Below are 18,566 nucleotides of genomic sequence, written 5' to 3'. Positions count from 1 at the left end.
ACTGCCATCTGAGGGTGTCAGATGGGAAAACAGCCGCTGATGACATGGAGGGTCTGGTTCTCCTCCTCACATCGTGCTGCGCCCTGCACTCCATTTTCTGCCTGTCTCCTAGGGGGCCCGGCTCCATCAATTATCTGTCCTCTCCGGAATCTTCAATCACTCCTTCCCACTGGCACCGGCCCCTCTCTCTGCCTGCAGACACGCATAAATCTCTCCCACCTGAAAGGGAAGCGAAGCCCGCCTGATCTCGGGGCTCCCTCCACTCACCGCTCACGCAGCGGCTCTGCACCCTCACCCCATCACCCTCTCACTCCCTGCCCCCTGCCCCCTGCTCCTCCCGTCCAGTTACTGGTTTGCCCACTCAAACTCCATGTTCCCTTCTTCTAGGAGCACCGGGATTGTCCCTTAGGGATCCCTGCACCGTCAGGCCATTCAGATTAGGCCAGTGTTGGCCGCATCCTTCCAAGCTGGGCCCGTGAAGGAATCTAAGGGAGGGAGGGGCTCTCTCAAAGCTGGAGCAGCTGAGCTGGTGGGAGGGAGACGGGGCACTGCCTGCCGCCACTCTGCCACAGTGTGGGGGGGGGGGGCTGCCTGAGGAGGAAGCCAACATGGAGACCGGGAGCCGGGAGACAGAGAGACCCCTGATGACACTATTCGAGCCCCTGGACCAAGCTGTGCCGGAAGTCACATGCCTGGTGGCTTTCTGTCCCTCCATCTGTGAATTCTACAATTTCCACAGCCCTCCACCCAAACGACTTTTTGCAAGTTCACAGTACTAGACTCCAAGTATACAACCTTTCCTCAGTCCTCACCCCGCACTTGACATCCTAGGCAGAGCGTCGCCTCCGCTCAGGTTCTCCACTTCTGCTTCCGCCCGAAGGCCCGCCCCTTGCGCCACTTGCCCCGCCCCTCCTACCCTAAGTCTGGGCCTCGCCAAGGCCTCCACCCATCCCCTGTCCCCTGACGCTGCCACCCTGCCCTGCCCTGCCCTGCCCCCACCCAGGCCCGGCTCCCACGCAGGAAATGCTCGGTGTTCTACGCCAAGTTCTGCCTTCTCTCCCCCAGGCGCCTGCCACCTTCCCATCCCAGCAAGTCCCTGAGAGGTCCAGATGTGTGCGCACTGTCACTTCAAACTCCATGCGCCTAAAACGCAGTTTGTCATCATCCCTTCTAAGTGCTATCTGAGCTACTCCGCCAAGAACAAGGAAAAGCAAAGAAAATCTAGCTCCTCACCATGCCCCCATGCGCCCAGGCCCTGCTAAGGGTCCAGCCTCACCCCCCCCCCTTCTCCCCCGGCGTCCTGCTCCGGCCACACAGGCTTTCTGTTCTGCAGACATGTCCGGTCTCTCTTCTTGTCACAGAGCCTTTGTCCTTGCTGTGCCCTCTGCCAGGACTGCTCTTTCCTCAGACCCCCAGGTAGCTGGCTCTTCTTGTCACCCTCCTCCTCGGAGAGGCCTGCTCTGCCCTGTTCCCTGCTGTGTCGCAGCACCTGGCACAGAACCTGGCGCAAGGAAGCGCTCAGGAAGTGTCTGCCAGTAAAGGGAGGGACAGCTGGCATCACCGTTGCACCTGCTGTGTTCAGCCCGGAGGCTGAGGGACTCCCTCTCCACCTGTCCGTTCTCCTGCACCTGTCCTCACCCCTCCTCCTCACCTGCCACTAGAGAAGGCCCCAGGGTTCCTTCCAGCCTTTCCTCCAGGTGTGAGGCCACACATCTGGCAGAAGGGACTTCCCATGTGGCTCCTCCACACTCTGGTTCACTCTGCTTTTATTTCCACGGACTGAAAGGCAGGCCTGGGTCCATGTGCAAGTGCACTGAGGAGACAGCACCAGCGTCACGCGGCCGTGACGCAGCCGTGTCTCTGCCTGGACGTACAGAAAGGCAGGACCCCGCACTCACTCCACATCAGACAGCACCAGCGTCACACGGCCGTGAGGCAGCCGTGTCTCTGCCTGGGCGTACAGAAAGGCAGGACCCCGCACTCACTCCACATCAGCTTTCTGACCTCTCTCCCCAAGACAGACACTCTGGGTTTTAAAAGCAGAGACCTGCAGACTCTTTCGTAGGCCTCACAGATGTGACGGCAGGCGGGGGGCCCACACTGCGCTCTGCCTGGGGAAGAACACAGCACTCGCTAGTCTCTGGGAGTCAGGGAGCTGTCGGGGTCAGTGCTCGGTCCTTGGTCAGCCTTCCTACCCAGAATCTGAACGGGCAACAGAAAGCCGCTGGTTCAGCCTGCAGTCAGCACAGCCTGGGAGGGACCACTGACACGAGACGATGGGACCGAAGAGTCAGAACTGTTCCTCGGTTGAGACTAATACAGACTACAGAGTTCTGCTCTTGAGTTGATAAAAACCAATGACACCACCACGAAGCATACGCTAGATGCTACTGAAACAGGAAGTGAAAAGGTATGTGGTGAGATATGACAGACCCATGTTTATTCTGGGGGAATGGCCTTCCAGTCACAGCTGATTGAACAAGGAGTAGACACCTGACCTGAGTTGGCCAATCAGCTTCTCCCCTGAGACTTTGGAATGGCTGCTGGTGACAGAGCCAGAAAATTATGTCACTCTAGGGCTGCAAGGCCATTTTCTGCCGTGTGCACAAAGGCAGAGAGCGCTGACCCCATGAGGCAGGGGGAGAGGGAGCGGGCCTGTGAAGCAGAGGTGGGCGCCGAGCCCCGGGGAGGCAGGGAGAAGCCTCCTTGGTCCCTGGCAGCTTTCTGGTTCCTCCCTCCAATCCCACGCGACGGGCAGCTACCTCTCCTGCCTTTGGGGGTGCAGGAGCTCCTCAAGCATTCTCCAGACAACACCCCTTTTACTGCTCAAGCTGGGCTGATGGGATTTCATTCACCTGTAACCGACTGCCCCCTGATGAAGCCACTTCCAAAATGCGGACGTCATTACAATGAGATGCTCTGCTGGACAAAAGATTTCCAGGCTCTGTCTTATGATGACACGACAATTCCAGTCCTGGGGAGGAATCTGGCTGTCATTCCTTCCACCCACGTGGACAGAGGGCTCGGCCTGTGCTTTCCTGAGGGACACGGCTAAGGGCTTTGGCTCTACCTACTGCGTAATTGAAAATTTTGAAGCAACTTTCCCTTTTAGCACGACTGGCTTAACAAGCATTAAATCTTAAGGGCTCAGTTCTTAATGTGTTATTGAGCCAAGCAGTGGAATGCCTGGAAAGAAATTAAAGTTGAGACGATCTGAATTTGGCCAGGTTAGAATAATGCCCATCAGCTCAGAGCTCCCAGAGGCTCTGTAGGCCTGTTTACCAGGAAGGCTCAGGATTGCCTGGCGCCCCCGGGGCGGGTGGCTGGCGGTGGCTGCCAGACGCAGGGCACCGCAGGGGACAGATTCGAAGCGTGGATTCTGCAGCAGGACCTCATTCTGCTCTAATCCTTACTGACTGGGTGACCTAACGGAAGTTATCTATAAGCTCACGTTTCCTTTATCGGTGAAAGGGACTGGCCTGAGGATTCAACGGGCTCGCCTGAGCAACGTGCCCAAGGAGCGCCTGGCTCCCGGCAGCAGGCCCCGCAGCGAGCCCACTGTCCCACGCCCCGCCATCCCTCCCACCCTCAGAGGCCCTGCCACCAGGCAGGCACCCGGGCCTGGGCATCCGATCACACGTAAGACACAGTCCCTGCCCTCACTGAGCTTCTCGGTTCTTCTCTGCCACTCGGCCGACCTCCCTGGCACCAGCTGCAGAGGTGAGCCTTGGCAGGGGCGGGCGAGGCTGGCACCAGCTGCAGAGGTGAGCCTTGGCAGGGGCGGACGAGGCTGGCACCAGCTGCAGAGGTGAGCCTTGGCAGGGGTGGGCGAGGCTGGCACCAGTTGCAGAGGTCAGCCTTGGCAGGGGTGGGCGAGGCTGGCACCAGCTGCAGAGGTCAGCCTTGGCAGGGGCGGGCGAGGCTGGCACCAGCTGCAGAGGTGAGCCTTGGCAGGGGCGGGCGAGGCTGGGGAGCCACAGGGCGCTCTGCCCGGGGATGCCTGCTGCTCACGCAGGAAGACACGCACGTCTTACAGGTGTGCTCTGGTGTCCCCAGGGGCACACCAGGGGTCTGAAAGAGGCCTCACACTGTTCACATTTCTAAGTGTAGACTGGGCTGAATGCAGACCTTCGGGGTCTGCCTACTAAACAACAAGAGTCAACGCTGACGTGACTCACAATATATACAGCTGAGCCCTGAACAACGCTGGCTGGACTGCACGGATCCATTCACAAGAGATTTTTTTTTTCAGTAAATATGTACGGAAGTGTAAATGTATTTTCTCTCCCTTATGACTTTCTTAATAACGTTTTTTCTCTAGCTTACTTTATTTTAAGAATTCCTAAATAATACATAGAACGAAAAAATACATGTTCATTGACTGTTATTGGTCAGGTTTACAGCCCTCGTGGGCTCTTAGTAGTTAAGAGTTGGGAGGAATCAAAAGTTCTATGTGGATTTCTGACAGCACACGGGTTTGGGCCCCTAGTCCCTGAGTTGTTCAAGGGCCCACTGTACCTTGGTTCCACCTGCAGATACACCAAGAGGCAGAGGCGCAGAGTGGGGGCAGGGGCAAAGACGATGATGACAAATGGCGGCAGCTGGCATCCGTTGGGCGCTCTGTGTGCCAGCACTGTGCCCAGCCCTGCACACATTACGTATGACCTGACCTGGTCCGCCCGCACCCATGAGACGGGCATTCCGAGTGTCACTTTACAGACGAGGAGACGGAGGCTCGGAGGGGTTTCAGGCTCACGCATGGTGGTGAGAGAGAGCAGGGGGCTGGTGGTGAGAGCGTCACTTTACAGACGAGGAGACGGAGGCTCAGAGGGGTTTCAGGCTCACGCATGGCGGTGAGAGAGAGCAGGGGGCTGGTGGTGAGAGCGTCACTTTACAGACGAGGAGACTGAGGCTCAGAGGGGTTTCAGGCTCATGCATGGCGGTGAGAGAGAGCAGGGGGCTGGTGGTGAGAAAGCAGGATCTGCGCCCAGGTGGTCTGAAAGCACGGCGCATGCTCTGCAGGTGGAACACCCGCCACGGGCCAGGCTCGGGCTACCGTCTGAGCCGCCAGCTCATCCATTCCTCACAACACTGAGAAGGCGGCAGCAGGACAAAGAGGCTGAGGCTCAGAAAGGGGAAGCGCCCGGCTCGTGCCTTCCCAATCTACAAGTAGCAGAGTTGGGATACAAATGTTTTGATTCCTAGTTGCTATGCTGCACTCCCTCCCAGTCGCAGGATCTGAGTGGAAACATTCAGAAGCCCAGCCATTGGGACCCTCCTTTCCGGTCCCTTAGAGATGACCTACTGCCACGTTCACAAAGCAGAAAAGTCTTGCCAACATATGTGTACTCTCTTTTCTGACACACACTCTGGTTTTTAAATAATCTTGATAAATCACCAATGTTGAAAAGAAGAGTATTGCATATTTCTGATTCCTCTTAATAAAAGGGAGATCTGGCACATTGGCCTTCCATTCCTGAATGCCAAGTAGCAGCCTGAGTGAAGGGGCAGCTGCCCCCGTTAGTTGGGCTTGTGCTCTCCAGTTAGCCACAGTCCTCACCGCTCCCTATAGCCCTTCTGAAACCCAGGCAAGACTGACTCACTTGCTATTTATCATCACACTGTGTTATTTTTCTAACAGTCCAGTTAAGAATAAGGCGAAGTAATTAGAGACCAGCGTCTCTACCAGAGGTGGAACAACCAAGTCTAGATCAGAAAGGCCACGTATTCAAAGAAAAAAATGAGCAAAGGGACATATCTTGGTGGCAACGACAGATACGAGTTTCACATGCAAAGTATGTCTTGCCCGTTTCACTCAGTGCTGTCACCTATGTGGCTCCTGGGACAGTGACTTTGTGACCTCTGTTTGAAAAGAAGCCCCTCGCTCTGCAGAGGAGGAGACGGAGGTCCCAGAGACCGAGGTCCCAGGAGCACAGTGGCTCGGTGCCCCCAGGGATGAGGAAACCCAGTGTGACCGCTTCCCGAGCTTACCTCTGCCGGCTGGCCGGCCCCCACTGTGACCGCTGCCGCAGGCGTCTGTCTTCGGGCCCCTCCTCCCACCAGCGGGGCACTCCCTGCCGGAGGGCTGCTTAAAGATGTCTAAGTCCTCACTGCCGAAGTCGGGGTTCGCCCTCTGGGCTCTCTCCCCTGAGACGACATTCCGGCTGCTGGCCCGCCCTTGCTCACACCTGGCGCCTCTCCCCCAGGCCTCTCCTGGACCTGCACCCAGGATGTCCTCAGACAGAAGCCTGTCTTTCCAGTCCAGCGGCTTCTCAGGACTCAGCCAGAGGGGTTTGGGCTTTTTGCCCCCCTGCTTCCTGCCTTTCCCCGCGGGGGAGGGCTGCAGCCAGGCCGGGGTTTTCCCTGGTGGCTCGGAGACTTTTCTGCTGGGGAGGCTTCCCAGCTGCAGGGTCAGTGAGACCTCCTGGTCCAGGGGAGGGCGTTTCCCAGGGGGCTCGGGGGCAGGGGCACTGGGCTCGCTCCCCATGGAGCCCGGAGCTGCTAACGGGCTGAAGCCATCCTCTAATGTGGACAGACCGTCTTTCATGTGCTCGGGAGAATTCATCCTTTCGCCAAATACAATTCCTGGTAAAGAAAGTTTCACGTCCCCTACGGCTCCAGCTGGCCGCGAGTGAGTGAGGCTGAGCCCCCTGTCCGCATCTGTGCCGGCCACCCCGTGGGCGCCTTCCTCCGCGCAGGCTCTCCGTCTGTTCTCTGTCCGCTCGGCCTTCTCATCTTCCAGGCCAACCGGGATGCTCCGGTCAGCGGGGGCCTCCCCACCTCCTCTGTCTAACTGGCCATCAAAGATGAGGTTTTTGTTGACATAAACCTTCACATCCTTGGCACCAACGTCAAGATCCTGAGAACACAAGATTTAACAAAACGAAGATGCACGTGTCAGACAGAGGTACCAGATTCTGCAACGTAGAAGATAAATTAAAAAAAAGGAGAGAGAAATGTGGAAGGCTAGGAACGTGTGCTTTGTGAGGGCTGCAGCCCGGGGATGCGAACTGAGGCTCCAGCATCCCCACACTCGGTAAATCAAAGGACTTCCACGTAGAGGTGGCCTCAAGGTCCCTGTCATCGTCACCTTTTGCTGGGACACTTGTAAGCGCCTGCTCACTGGTCTCCCTGCTCCCTGTCTCTCCCTGCATCAGCCTCGACCTCACCTTGCCACCGCGGGTCATTCTCCGCCCGAGCAGATCCGGCCCTGTCACTGCCCCTTGTGAAACCCTCAGGACTCTCCCGGCCCGCGGCAGCTTTCATCAGAGTGTGGCTCTGGGCCCTCCGCACTGGAAAAGCCTGACGTCACGTCAAACACAGACTCCCTGGTTCAACGGGCGTCACATTGTGGGTGTCCCGATAGCTTCTTTGAGAGTGGGGAGAGTAGACAGGGCAGGAAAAAAAACCCCAAGAGTTTTTGAGCTGGTCACTAGGCATCGGGACTCCGTCCCACTGGGCCGCCCGCGGAACCCACAGAACGGGCCTCAGTGCCCCTCCAAAGGCGGCGGCCGGGTGCTTATTTACCAACTCCCTTCCCTGCTGTTGAAGGTTGTCCTGGGGGCACTGTGGCTTTGGGACGCCCTCCCCCAAGCCCCTCAGAAAGGCAGAGAGCCTGGGAGCGCTGGAGGCGGAGCCCCACCTCAGCTGCACAATGATCCGGGGTAGCCCTGGGGTGCGGTGTGGGCACTGCACTTGTAACAGGTTCTCCCACGAGAACAGAGTGTGGGGAACCCCAGGCCAATGGGAGGGACCTGAACCGGCCATTATGACGGGACAGAGGGGTTCCTGGCTGCCTTCCTGCCTCCCCCTCCCCCATGCCTTGTAGGTATTTAAACACTTCTTTGTTCCTGCTGGAGATGAAACCACACCTCTTCCTGCTACTGCCCTGCTGTCTGTCCGTCCCTCTTTACATAAAAACATTAAAAAAAAACCAACACCTAGCTTTATCAAGGAATATAATAGATACCTCACAGAGTAAACAGGGCATTTTTAAAGCATACCTGGTAAGTTTTAACACATGTATCTATTCACGAAATCATCTCCCCAGTCAAGGTAATGAACACATCACCCCCAGTTTCCTTACACCCCTGGCTTCTCCCTGCCTCACCTCTAAGCCCCACCCCGTCCCCGGCAACCACCCACCAGCTTCCTGTCGCTGCGGACTACTTTGCAGTCCCGAGATTCTTCAAGTAAAAAGAATCATGCACCAGGCACCCGTCTGACCTCCCTCTTCCGTTCAGCTGAATGACTTGAAGATTCATCCATGTCGTATGAACAGGTTGGTCCCTTTTCCTTGGTGAGGAGTGCTTCAGTGTCGGGGCGCCCCGCACTTGTGTGGCTGCCTTTACAGCAGACTCTCTGGGAGTCCCTGTCCTGGCCGCCCCTCCCTTTCCTGGAGCCCCCTCCCCGGGCCATGAGGCCGGGCTCTGCCTCCTCTGGACGGAACCCACCTTGCCGAGGGCACCAATAACCGGGGCGGAGGAGCCCCTGGTTTGTCTGGGACAATCCTAATTTACACTTGTTGTCCAGGTGTAGTCATTCACAGAACCCTCTTTTCACTCCCCAAAGTGTCCCAGTTTGGACAGTCAATTTTGGGGTCCAGCAGGTGGCCAGATCCACTGGGAAATTCTCAGTCCTCGGACAGAGCAGCAGCCAGCAGTATCCAGGCAGCGGGCTACTCCTGCTCAGCACAGCTCCTTCCCCGGCTCCAGGCTCTGCACGCGACCAACCGCCTTCCTCCTGCCTCAGCTGCCTGCCAGGCTCCTTTGCTGTTCCTCCTTCTCCTTCTCCACCCCGGACCTCCCAGTTTCCTGCAGTCTTACTGGGTGGTCCCATCCAGCCCCAAGGCCCTAACGACCATCTTTGTGTGGTTGACTCCTGGTTGTTTTAATCGCCATCCCTGACCTCTCAACGAAGCCCCTCGTGACCACGTGACCTCGCTTCTTGGCTATCAGGTGCCTCCACCTTAACGCGCCCCAAACAATTCTTCACTCGCTTTTCCCAAGACTAGTCTTCACCTGTCTTAAGAACGGTTTTGCATTCAATTGGTTGCCCAAAACCCGGGAGCCCCCCCCCCCCAGCTCCTCTCACTTTCTCACGCACACAGATGGGCTGCCAGAAGTCCCGTGGCTCTAGCCTCTAAACCAGTGGTGGTCAACCTGGTCCCTACCGCCCACTAGTGGGTGTTCCATCTTTCATGGTGGGCGGTAGTGGAGCAACCAAAGTATAAGTAAAAAGATAGATTTAACTATAGTAAGTTGTTTTATAAAGATTTATTCTGCCAAACTTAGCGAAAATCAGACATCAAGTACTTGGTAAGTAATTATTACTATATGCTTTAACTTGCTGTCACTCTGCTTTATTAATTTTATAAAGTAAAGTTACTCCCCTACTTTATAAATCACCATGACTGTGGAACCGGTGGGCGGCTAGAAAATGTTACTACTAACAGAGATACAAAAGTGGGCGGTAGGTATAAAAAGGCTGACGACCCCTGCCCTAGACAAACCCCTTCCGGCGCTGGCCTCCTCCCCCTGAGTGCGGGGCTGCCTCCTCACACAGGCCCGGTCCTCACCGCGAGACACCGCCGTCACCTCCTCGCCGGTCGCTCTCCTCCCACTCTGCAGTCTTGGCGTCCCCGCCCCAACGCACACGCCTCATCTCCTACGTGGTGGCCGCTCTCTTGCTCTCTTCTCTTCATTTAGAAATTAAATTCAGTGGGGTGACATTGCTCAGCAAGAGAGCACGGGTCTCAGGGGAACATCTCCACGGCATCTGAACTGTTGATTGTGTTGTGCGTCCCTCACCTAAAGTCAAATCATTTCCCCTTCCCGTGTACTTGTCCCTCTGTGGTCCACGTCCCCCTCCCGCAGCCACCTCACTGTTATCTGTGTCCGTGCGTCTCAGTTTGATATCCCACCTGTGCATGAAATCATACAATTCTTCGCTTTTTCTGACTTATTTCACTCAGCATAATGTTCTCAAGGTCCGTCCATGCTGTCGTAAATGGAGACATGTCACCTTTTCTTCTTTTTTTTTTTTTTTTGTATTTTTTTCTGAAGCTGGAAACGGGGAGGCAGTCAGACAGACTCCCTCATGCGCCCAACCGGGATCCACCCGGCATGCCCACCAGGGGGCGATGCCCTGCCCCTCCGGGGCGTTGCTCTGTTGCGACCAGAGCCACTCTAGCGCCTGGGGCAGAGGCCACGGAGCCATCCCCAGTGCCCGGGCCATCTTTGCTCCAATGGAGCCTTGGCTGCGGGAGGGGAAGAGAGAGACAGAGAGGAAGGAGGGGGGAGGGGTGGAGAAGCAGATGGGCGCCTCTCCTGTGTGCCCTGGCCGGTAATCGAACCCGGGACTTCCACATGCCAGGCTGATGCTCCACCACTAAGCCAACCGGCCAGGGCAATGTCACCATTTCTTATGGCTGCCAGTCTTTCTCTTCAAAACAACCAACCAGGTCATGGTAGCCCCTTCCTTAAAACCCTCCAATGATTTTGTACCACACATAAATTCCACCTCTCTTGGGAACTGATGGCAAGTAAGACCTGCCCACCTGGCCCCTGCTGACCTCTCTGAGCCTGGCCCTCATCACGCTCTTCCTCCTCCCCACATGCTGGGCTGGCTGATAGCTGTTCCCTGGTCCTGCCTCGTGACCTGGAATGCTCCTCCCGGGTCCCTGCGGGGCTGGCTCTCCTTCCTGTCGTCACGGAGACCCTCTGGACCCTCTCTCTACAGCAGCCCCTCCCCACCCGGTCCCCTCTCTAGTCCACCATCCTGTTTGCTTCCTTTCTTGCCCCTGAACTGGTCTTATCAGTTATTTAATTACTCACTGTCCCCTCCCTCCACTCAAAGTTAAGCTTCAAGACACATTTTTCTCCCATTTTTACTGCTCTCTAATAATGACAACGTTCTGACAACAACTTGGTCAGAAACACGGTCACCTGTTGGTGTCACCCCCCCAGGTCATTTTCTGTCTCGTTTTGGCTTCTGATCTGCTCTTGGGAAACGGGGTCTGAGACCCGAGAGGTGCCCATCTCTGCTCTTCGCCCCTTAAACCTTCCTGCAAGTGAGGTGAGTAAGCTCTAAACTCCCCGTGCCCGGGTCGCTGCTGCAGAGGCTCCCGTGGCCACTCAGGGCGTGAGCTCCAGGCCGGCGCTCCGCCCCACGGGACTCGGCCTCAGTCAGCCACCCCCTCGCGGGCCGCAGGCTACTATTCGGCGACGGTCAGCAGAGGCGATTCTCAAAGCGCTCTTTTATATGTTTGTAGGTATGTGTTGTTCTCTGTTAGCAGAGGCACAGAGCCGGCGCGTGACGTGAATTAATCAGGAAATCGCTGTTTGAGAAGGACAGAAGGGGCAGCTTTCAATGACTAGTGCCGCAACATCACTGCCATAGAAACATCTGGCAAGACAGAAGCGGTCTCATTACAGAGGCGGCAGGGTGGGAGGGAGGCCTTCCAGGCCGGCGTGGCCGGGAGGCGGGCGTCCTGCCTTTCACAACGGGAAGTCTGGCTTCCAGAGGGGGCTCGTCTACCTTTCATGAACGGTCTGGAGCACCCCCTGACCTCCGGCCATCTGCTGCTCTGCTCTCTCCAGGGAGGCAGGCTGAGGAGGGACAGAGGGAGGGACGCAGGCTAGGGCAGGGCTGCACCCTCCAATGCCCAGAGGGGCCAGGGAGACAGGAGAGACCACAGGGAGAGGTGGGGGTCGTGGGGAGCTGGGGGGATCCTGTCCAGGCCGATGGTGCTCATCCCCGCAAAGTTTCCAACGTTCTGCCGGCCAGCCGAGCTGTGTCTGGGAGCGATCGGGCCTGAGGATCACCGGAGCGGGAGCCCGGGAAGGGGGCAGGGAGTTGTCGCATCTCTGTGGACACCCAGTGTAAAAAACGCAAGGCTGCGCGGTCCCACACAGCCCTCAGAACAGCTCCACACGGAGGGCATGTCCTTTAAAGTAAACCCTCCATCTGTGAGGGCCTGGCCTTATTCATGAGCATGGCTCCGCCTGGTCCACGCGCAGGGGCTCGGCCTGGTCCGCGTGCGGAACCTCGGCCTCGTCTGCACGCATGGGCTGGGACCTCATTCGCGCCATTAAACTTCGTACTGAGCACGTCCCGAGTCAGGAGTGTCCGGCCGGCCTCCCTCACCACCGTGGCTGGGCTGGAGGTGGCATCCGGATGGTGGTGTTGTGGGTGAAGACGGTGATGGGGTGCCCGTTTTACTGAGGGTGGGGCCCTGGAGCAGGTAACTAATATGTTGCTACACAGGAAAGCGGATGGATGGTGGGGAGCTGGGCTATTTATTACACACTACACAGGGAGACTTGGCTCTGCAGGGGAGGCAGTGCTGGGAAAACCGAAGAAAAGCCAACAGGCCTCAGATCCTTCCCGAGCTACTCCACTCACAGCTCACTAGCTGGGCAAGTCATTTAATCTGGGGAATAGCACAGACTGCAGCAGACCTATTGCCACGTCCTCCTCCCGAGCCCAAGGCAGACATCACGACTGAATCGTGCATCTTCTTCTTGATCACCAGAAGGAAGGTTCCAGATCTTTCTTAAGACAGGCAGCCATTTCCAAGCAGAGTGGGCAGAGGAGACGGTCTCTCTGTCCCGTGAGGTCTCATTATGTGAGTCCCAGCTCCGTCATCTACGGATGGTGACAGCCAACACCCGCCCGCCCGCCCGGCAGATCTGCTGGGGGTTCCCGGAGACGAGGCATCGGCTCAGTCACTTGTCCTCACGTCAGACAGTCACCGAGGGCCTCACGCCCGCCAGCACCGCAGCGCCGGGGGGACAGGCGGCCGGGACAGCACGGCAGCTGTCGGCTGTCTCCCACGTGCCGGCCTCCAGCCTCCCGGTCCTTCCTTCCCCCACAAGTCCCTCTCCCTGGGCCAGCTCACCCCCACCGAGTCACCTCCCTGGGGGAAAGGTGCCCAGAGAGCCCACCTGGGTCTACGGCAGCACACTGTCCAGCACCTCTCACAGTCCCAACAAGCCGTGCTGGATTAGCCCCTGCTTCCAACTCTCTGTCCTTGGATTCCCGTATACAAAGCACTGCGTGAACCGGCCGTGTCTCTCAGGCTGAGCGACACTTCCTATAAACTGTCATTTGATCTCCGCTAAAATACGCAGTCGTAGCATTCTCCGGGGAATATTAAATCAAACCAACCTGCAGCCGCATTCTTTTGTGCTTTCTGCCCCCGGGAAATCCTGGCCAAGGCCTGACACGTGCACGCCCCAGACGGCGCCCCCCACGCGGGACTGCAGTCCTCTTCGCTCCAGCCTGCGTCGGCCTGGGCGCAAACCCCTGCAGCTCGCCGCAGACCCCCGCCGTCCCGGCCTCTGTCTCGGTCTCAGCACGCAGGGGAGGCTGAGCACAGGTTACGGAAGAGGCAGCCTCGGCCGAGAGGAATGAGACTGATCTCCTTGGTAATCCGGCACAAATAATCCGCTTTTCTTGGCCGAGATGCACACTCAGCGGCAGGGCCGAGCGACAGGGCACCGGCCTGGGCAGCTGCACCGTCCCGTTCCCGGAAGATGCCGGTGACCAGCTGCCAGGAAGCCCCCGGCGGACTCGGGCATGAGAGGACACGGCCCGAGACGCTGGGCGGGCGCTGTGGCCATGCAGGGCTGGGGCTGCCTTCGGGGTCTGGGGACAGCCCCTGGGCACACCGGGGGCCAGGGCCGGCCCGTGGGGAAGGGCAGGCCGACACCCTCACAGACACTGCCTCACTTATTCCAGTGCTCTGAACTCATCCTTAAAATTTAACTTTAGGTATTTATTTTTAAAAACTCAAAAAATAAAAATCAGAGAAAGCTTTCTGCCACTTCTCTGAGCAGCGCCGTGGGTGAACACTGCCCACCAGGACAGCGCCTGACCCCCTTGGCGTCCAGAGCCCCAGAGCAGGGGACACTTGTCTCTCAGGCAGCCGGCAGAGTGGGAGACTGGGCGGGGGGCTGGGGGGAGGGGAGGAGAGGAGAGGAAGGGGGGAGAAGCAGACTCTCCTGGCTGATCCCCACATCTACCCGTAACCTGCTCATGACCGCAAAGTGCCCGCACGCTCCTGTTCTCAGTCTCTCGTCTGGGAACCAGAAACCCAAGACCACAGCCTCCCCTTTCCCGGGGAAAGGACGCGTTCATTCCCTCGACAACCACGCACTTCTCCTTCGAACAGAGCGGTGGGTGCTGGAGGCGACGCAGGCCCTGCTCCCAAGAGGCCCACGGTACTGTGGGGATGTGCAGGGTGATGGGACCTACTCATGAGGTCCCGGAGCAGTGCAAAGGTCAGGCTGGCGGCCTAGAGAAAGTGACCACCTAGGTCCTTTGGGAATCGGAGCAGGCACTTTGAGTTGAGCCAGACGGAAGATGCCAGAGACTTCAGGCGGAACGACCGTAGAGGTTAGTGAAGAGCTGAGGCATGTGCTCCTTCAGGTACCTCCCCTGAGGCAGGCCCCCTCCAACATGCCCCAGGGGTTACTATCAGGGGTGGGGGGCAGGCCAGCTCCAGCCCGTAGATCAGTTTAGTTTGAACTGTACGGTGGTTTCAAAAGACTTTAAGTTAGCTACTGACATTCACAAACCAGAAAGACGCATAGCAGAGTCCAGCTTTCCAGCTCCCTGGGGATGCCTGGAAGACCCAGCAGCGCGGCCGGCGTTCCTGCGTGGCAGCCGTCAGGGGAAGCTCAAAAGCAGCCTGTGCTTGCCCGTGTGCCACACTCCCCACCATGCCCTACTGTCCCTCAGATTAGGGTCCCAGGTATCCTCTCTCCTGTCCTATCGCTTCTCTTATAGCAGATTGGAAAGGGAAGTAGAACAATTTTCACCCCCATGTCTACCATCAGAGGGCACAGAACACGGGCGGAGGGCTCCCGTCCTGCCCCACCGCTGAGCTCCCGCCGGGCCCCAGGGGCTTTTGTTTGAAACCCTTGGTACCCTGGCTCAGCTTTCTCAAGGACTTCACCACACTGCGCTCTACTTCCGCGTTTACTTGTCTGCCAGCGTTTAGACAATTGATCGTTGAGCCTGGCAGCCCTCATGACAGGCTGAATACATGAAACACAGTATGGAGAAGAAGGACAGGATGAGGGTCCAGCTGCAGGTAGTGGGGGGGGGGGGAGAGGACAGGTTCTGAAGCCAGAGGGGCCGCACGGCACAGAGCAGCAGAGCAGGGCCCATGCACGAGGGAGCTGGCACACCTGGGCGCTGCCCTCGACCTGCTGAGTCGGACCCTGTGGTTCAGCATGGTCCCATCCCACCTCAGTCATTGTGGGTTGCGGTCTGAGAACTGCTCTCAGCGAATGGGCCTGGAGTCTGACTGCAGGAGTTCCGATCCTCACTGGCTGTGTGACCTGGGACACGTTACATAACCTTTCTGTGGGTCCGCTTCCTTATCTGTTACCAAGCTTCCGCTAGTATTTTTCCAGCTCCCCCAAAGGGTGGCCCGATTGTGCGTCCCAGACCTCCGAGCAGGGATGTCCCTGACCGGCTCCGTGCAATTCCCCCGGCAGGCGTTTACTTGCCCAGCAGGGCCTCCTTGTGCCCATTTCGCCATTTCAGTGCTGAGGCTCTTAGGCAGCACTAAGTGCTTCCATCAGTCAGGTGCCTGGGGAAGAATCGGAGCCTGGTACTTACGCCATCAGCAGTCCAGTAATTCCAAACCCTGATCGTGGCCAGACGGAAGGTGGGCAGCAGCCGGGCGTTGCGGACGACAAAGAAGAGCTGGAGCGGCCGGCGGAAGGGGCACATCCACGGGGAGCAGTCCTGGTTGCCCTGAGACACAGGACGGGGGGGGGGGTGTCAGGACCTGGCTGCTTCTCCCCACAGCACGCCAGCAGGGACTCTCCCCCATCCAAACCCAGAGAGGGCCGAGGGCAGGCGGCCGGCGGAAGGGGCACATCCACAGGGAGCAGTCCTGGTTGCCCTGAGACACGGGGGGAGGGGGGTCAGGACCCGGCTGCTTCTCCCCACAGCACGCCAGCAGGGACTCTCCCCAATCCAAACCCAGAGAGGGCCGAGGGCAGGCGGCTGGCGGAAGGGGCACATCCACGGGGAGCAGTCCTGGTTGCCCTGAGACACGGGGGGAGGGGGGTCAGGACCCGGCTGCTTCTCCCCACAGCACGCCAGCAGGGACTCTCCCCAATCCAAACCCAGAGAGGGCCGAGGGCAGGCGGCCGGCGGAAGGGGCACATCCACGGGGAGCAGTCCTGGTTGCCCTAAGACACAGGACGGGGGGGGGGGGTGTCAGGACCCGGCTGCTTCTCCCCACAGCACACCAGCAGGGACTCTCCCCCATTCAAACCCAGAGAGGGCCGAGGGCAGGCGGCCGGCGCCCTTCCCCACGTAACCTGGGGTGGGGAGACGGTCTTCAGTCTCACCCCGTGGGGACTGACCCTCGTCCCTGGTTTAAAGCTGCCACTCTGGCCCTTTACCTCCGCCACCCAGACTGAGTTTGAAATGCGGCGGGCTTGATTTTAATCGGCTCTGAGGAAGGCTCTGGGGGCCGCGGGGCCCCACAGGGAAGGACGGGAGGAGAGCCCCCGCTCGCCCTATCTGATAAACTGTTTCCACTCCTCCTGTCCTTCTCCCCCTGGAAACTCAGTGCTGTCACCCCCACTGCTCGCCCTACCTGATAAACCTGGAAAACAGTTTCCGATGTCCTTCTGTAAAACCTCGTTAAATTTTAAGACATAAAATAGAAAAGAAAGAAACTGGCTCAGGCGTTTGTTGGGACGGGGCCACCGCACTGAGCCGCGGGAGTCATTCTGTCCCTCTCCGGACCCCAGGGGACAGCTTCCGCCAGCTCGCCGGCCAGAGTGGCCTTGGCAGGGGGCAGGGGGCAGGAAAGCCTCACTGTCATTCACACCAACAGAATTCTGTCATGAGTGTTTTTGGATAGAGATGGAAAGACAAATCAGGGGAGTTGCCGCAGCTCATGGCCTCCGCCCGGTCTCTTCGAATGCCTCTCCCGCCCTCTGTCCAGACCCAGCTCTCGACTGCTGGCAAACGTCTCCACACCGGCCGGCCTCTGTGCCTCTGCACAGGCTGGGCTCTCAGGGCACCACGCCTCCTGTCCTTCTCCCCCTGGAAGTTCAGTGCTGTCACCCCCACTGTCACCCTTCCCTCGACGCAACCCCTCTCTCCTTGCAATGCCCGGTTAGCGTTTCCCTCGGTGTCCCACAGCGACCTGTGCTCAGGGCCAGGTCTCTACCCCCACGCTCAGCTGGGAGCTGGGAGCTCCCGGAGGGAAGCGGCCGTGTCAGGTTCATTCTAGAACCCTCAGCATTCAGCACAATTCCTCGGCACATGATAAATGTCAGACACGCTTTGTTGAATGAATAAATGGATAAGTGCAATTTATCTCCTAATAGCTGTCCTCTTACTGAGACTTTAAAAAGACTGTAAACTGAATCTGCCCTGCACAGCTATTTTGTTTGGCTCATGAATGTTCTTTAAAAAAAAAAAGAAAAGAAAGAAAGAAAAAATGCCAAATTCACTGCCAACACTTCAAGATGGGGAGAATTCCCCTCCTCCCAGCTGGATTCCTGGCTCTTCTGCAGACTTGGAAGCATGGGGTCCCTGACATCCACAGGGGGTGCTCTCTGGTGCCCCAGTCCCCACCACTCCCTATCGCCGTACTCTCGGCTCCCTTCCCTCGTTATGCCTCTGCCTGGCCCCTGTGGACATGTGAGCTCAGGGTCTCTGCTTAGGGCTTAGGGACTGAACAGTTGCAAGTCCCATGTGCCCATAAGCAACCACCGCATCTCTGGCACTGACTGAGGTTGTCCCTCTTATTAAATAGGATCATCACCCCGTATTTGAGAATGTCTCAACAGACTTGTCACCAGGGCCGTGCCTGCTGAATGGCAGTGTCAGGGAGGGAGGAGACTGGCCGGCTCTGGGGTCCTGCCAGCCCCCAGGGGACGGAGGCCCAGGCTCCAGCTGCAGGAAGAACAAAGGCAGCTTGTTCCAGTGACAACAGTGCTTTTCAGGGGGAGGAGGTTGCTTTGTTACGGGGGAGGGACGAGTTCAAGGGGTTCTGCTTATTCTGGCGCGTCTCTCAGGCTCTGCAGAGCCTCTGGAGCTCTGGGCATCTGCGAGGGGGCACACTGTCACCTCTCAGAACCCGCAGGGGCGGCTCAGGCCTTCACCGACGCGGGACCTCCAATGGGTCCCTGTGGCTGCCTGGAAAAGGCAAAGACTGGAGGCCGCCCCCTGGACACTGGGGAGAGGGCTGTAATGATTTCCCTTCTCGCTTCTGTCAGCAGGAGGAACAGCAGGAGGCCTAAGTGGGAATCACAGTGTTCAAAGTCCAGGAACAAAATCTATAGAGAACTCAGGGCGGCGTTAGCAACCGGGAGCCTTCTGAAGTCTCCTTTTCACGGACGAGCCCCCGAGAGCAAGGCTGACGGGCAGCTGCTGCGGGCTGACCCAAGCCCGGGTGCCGCCGGTGGCCCCGGCACTGCGGCTGGCTGCGCACCCGCCCATCACTGGAGGTAGGAAGGACGGCGGCACAGAACGGGGTCCCCGCGCGCTGCCCCTGCTGTCACAGCCCTGGCAGGCGAGCC

At 58.2% G+C, this 18,566-nt stretch overlaps 1 protein-coding gene across 6 annotated transcripts in view; it reads right to left on the bottom strand.

Annotated features, from left to right (window-relative positions):
• KATNIP (katanin interacting protein) overlaps positions 1–18,566 on the bottom strand; it is a 190,532-nt gene that overhangs the window by 30,131 nt on the left and 141,835 nt on the right. For all 6 annotated transcript variants that reach the window (XM_066275499.1, XM_066275496.1, XM_066275494.1 and 3 more), the window contains 2 exons: positions 15,634–15,771; positions 5,992–6,859 (listed from right to left, as the gene is read on the bottom strand). In XM_066275499.1, the coding sequence (XP_066131596.1) occupies positions 5,992–6,859; positions 15,634–15,771 (1,006 nt within the window). The remainder of the gene's footprint in view (positions 1–5,991; positions 6,860–15,633; positions 15,772–18,566) is intronic.

This window comes from Saccopteryx bilineata, chromosome 4 (genome assembly GCF_036850765.1).
Source record: "Saccopteryx bilineata isolate mSacBil1 chromosome 4, mSacBil1_pri_phased_curated, whole genome shotgun sequence".
NCBI lineage: Eukaryota > Metazoa > Chordata > Mammalia > Chiroptera > Emballonuridae > Saccopteryx > Saccopteryx bilineata.
Note: the sequence above shows the minus strand (reverse complement) of the source record. Positions and strands in the feature narration are given on the sequence as shown.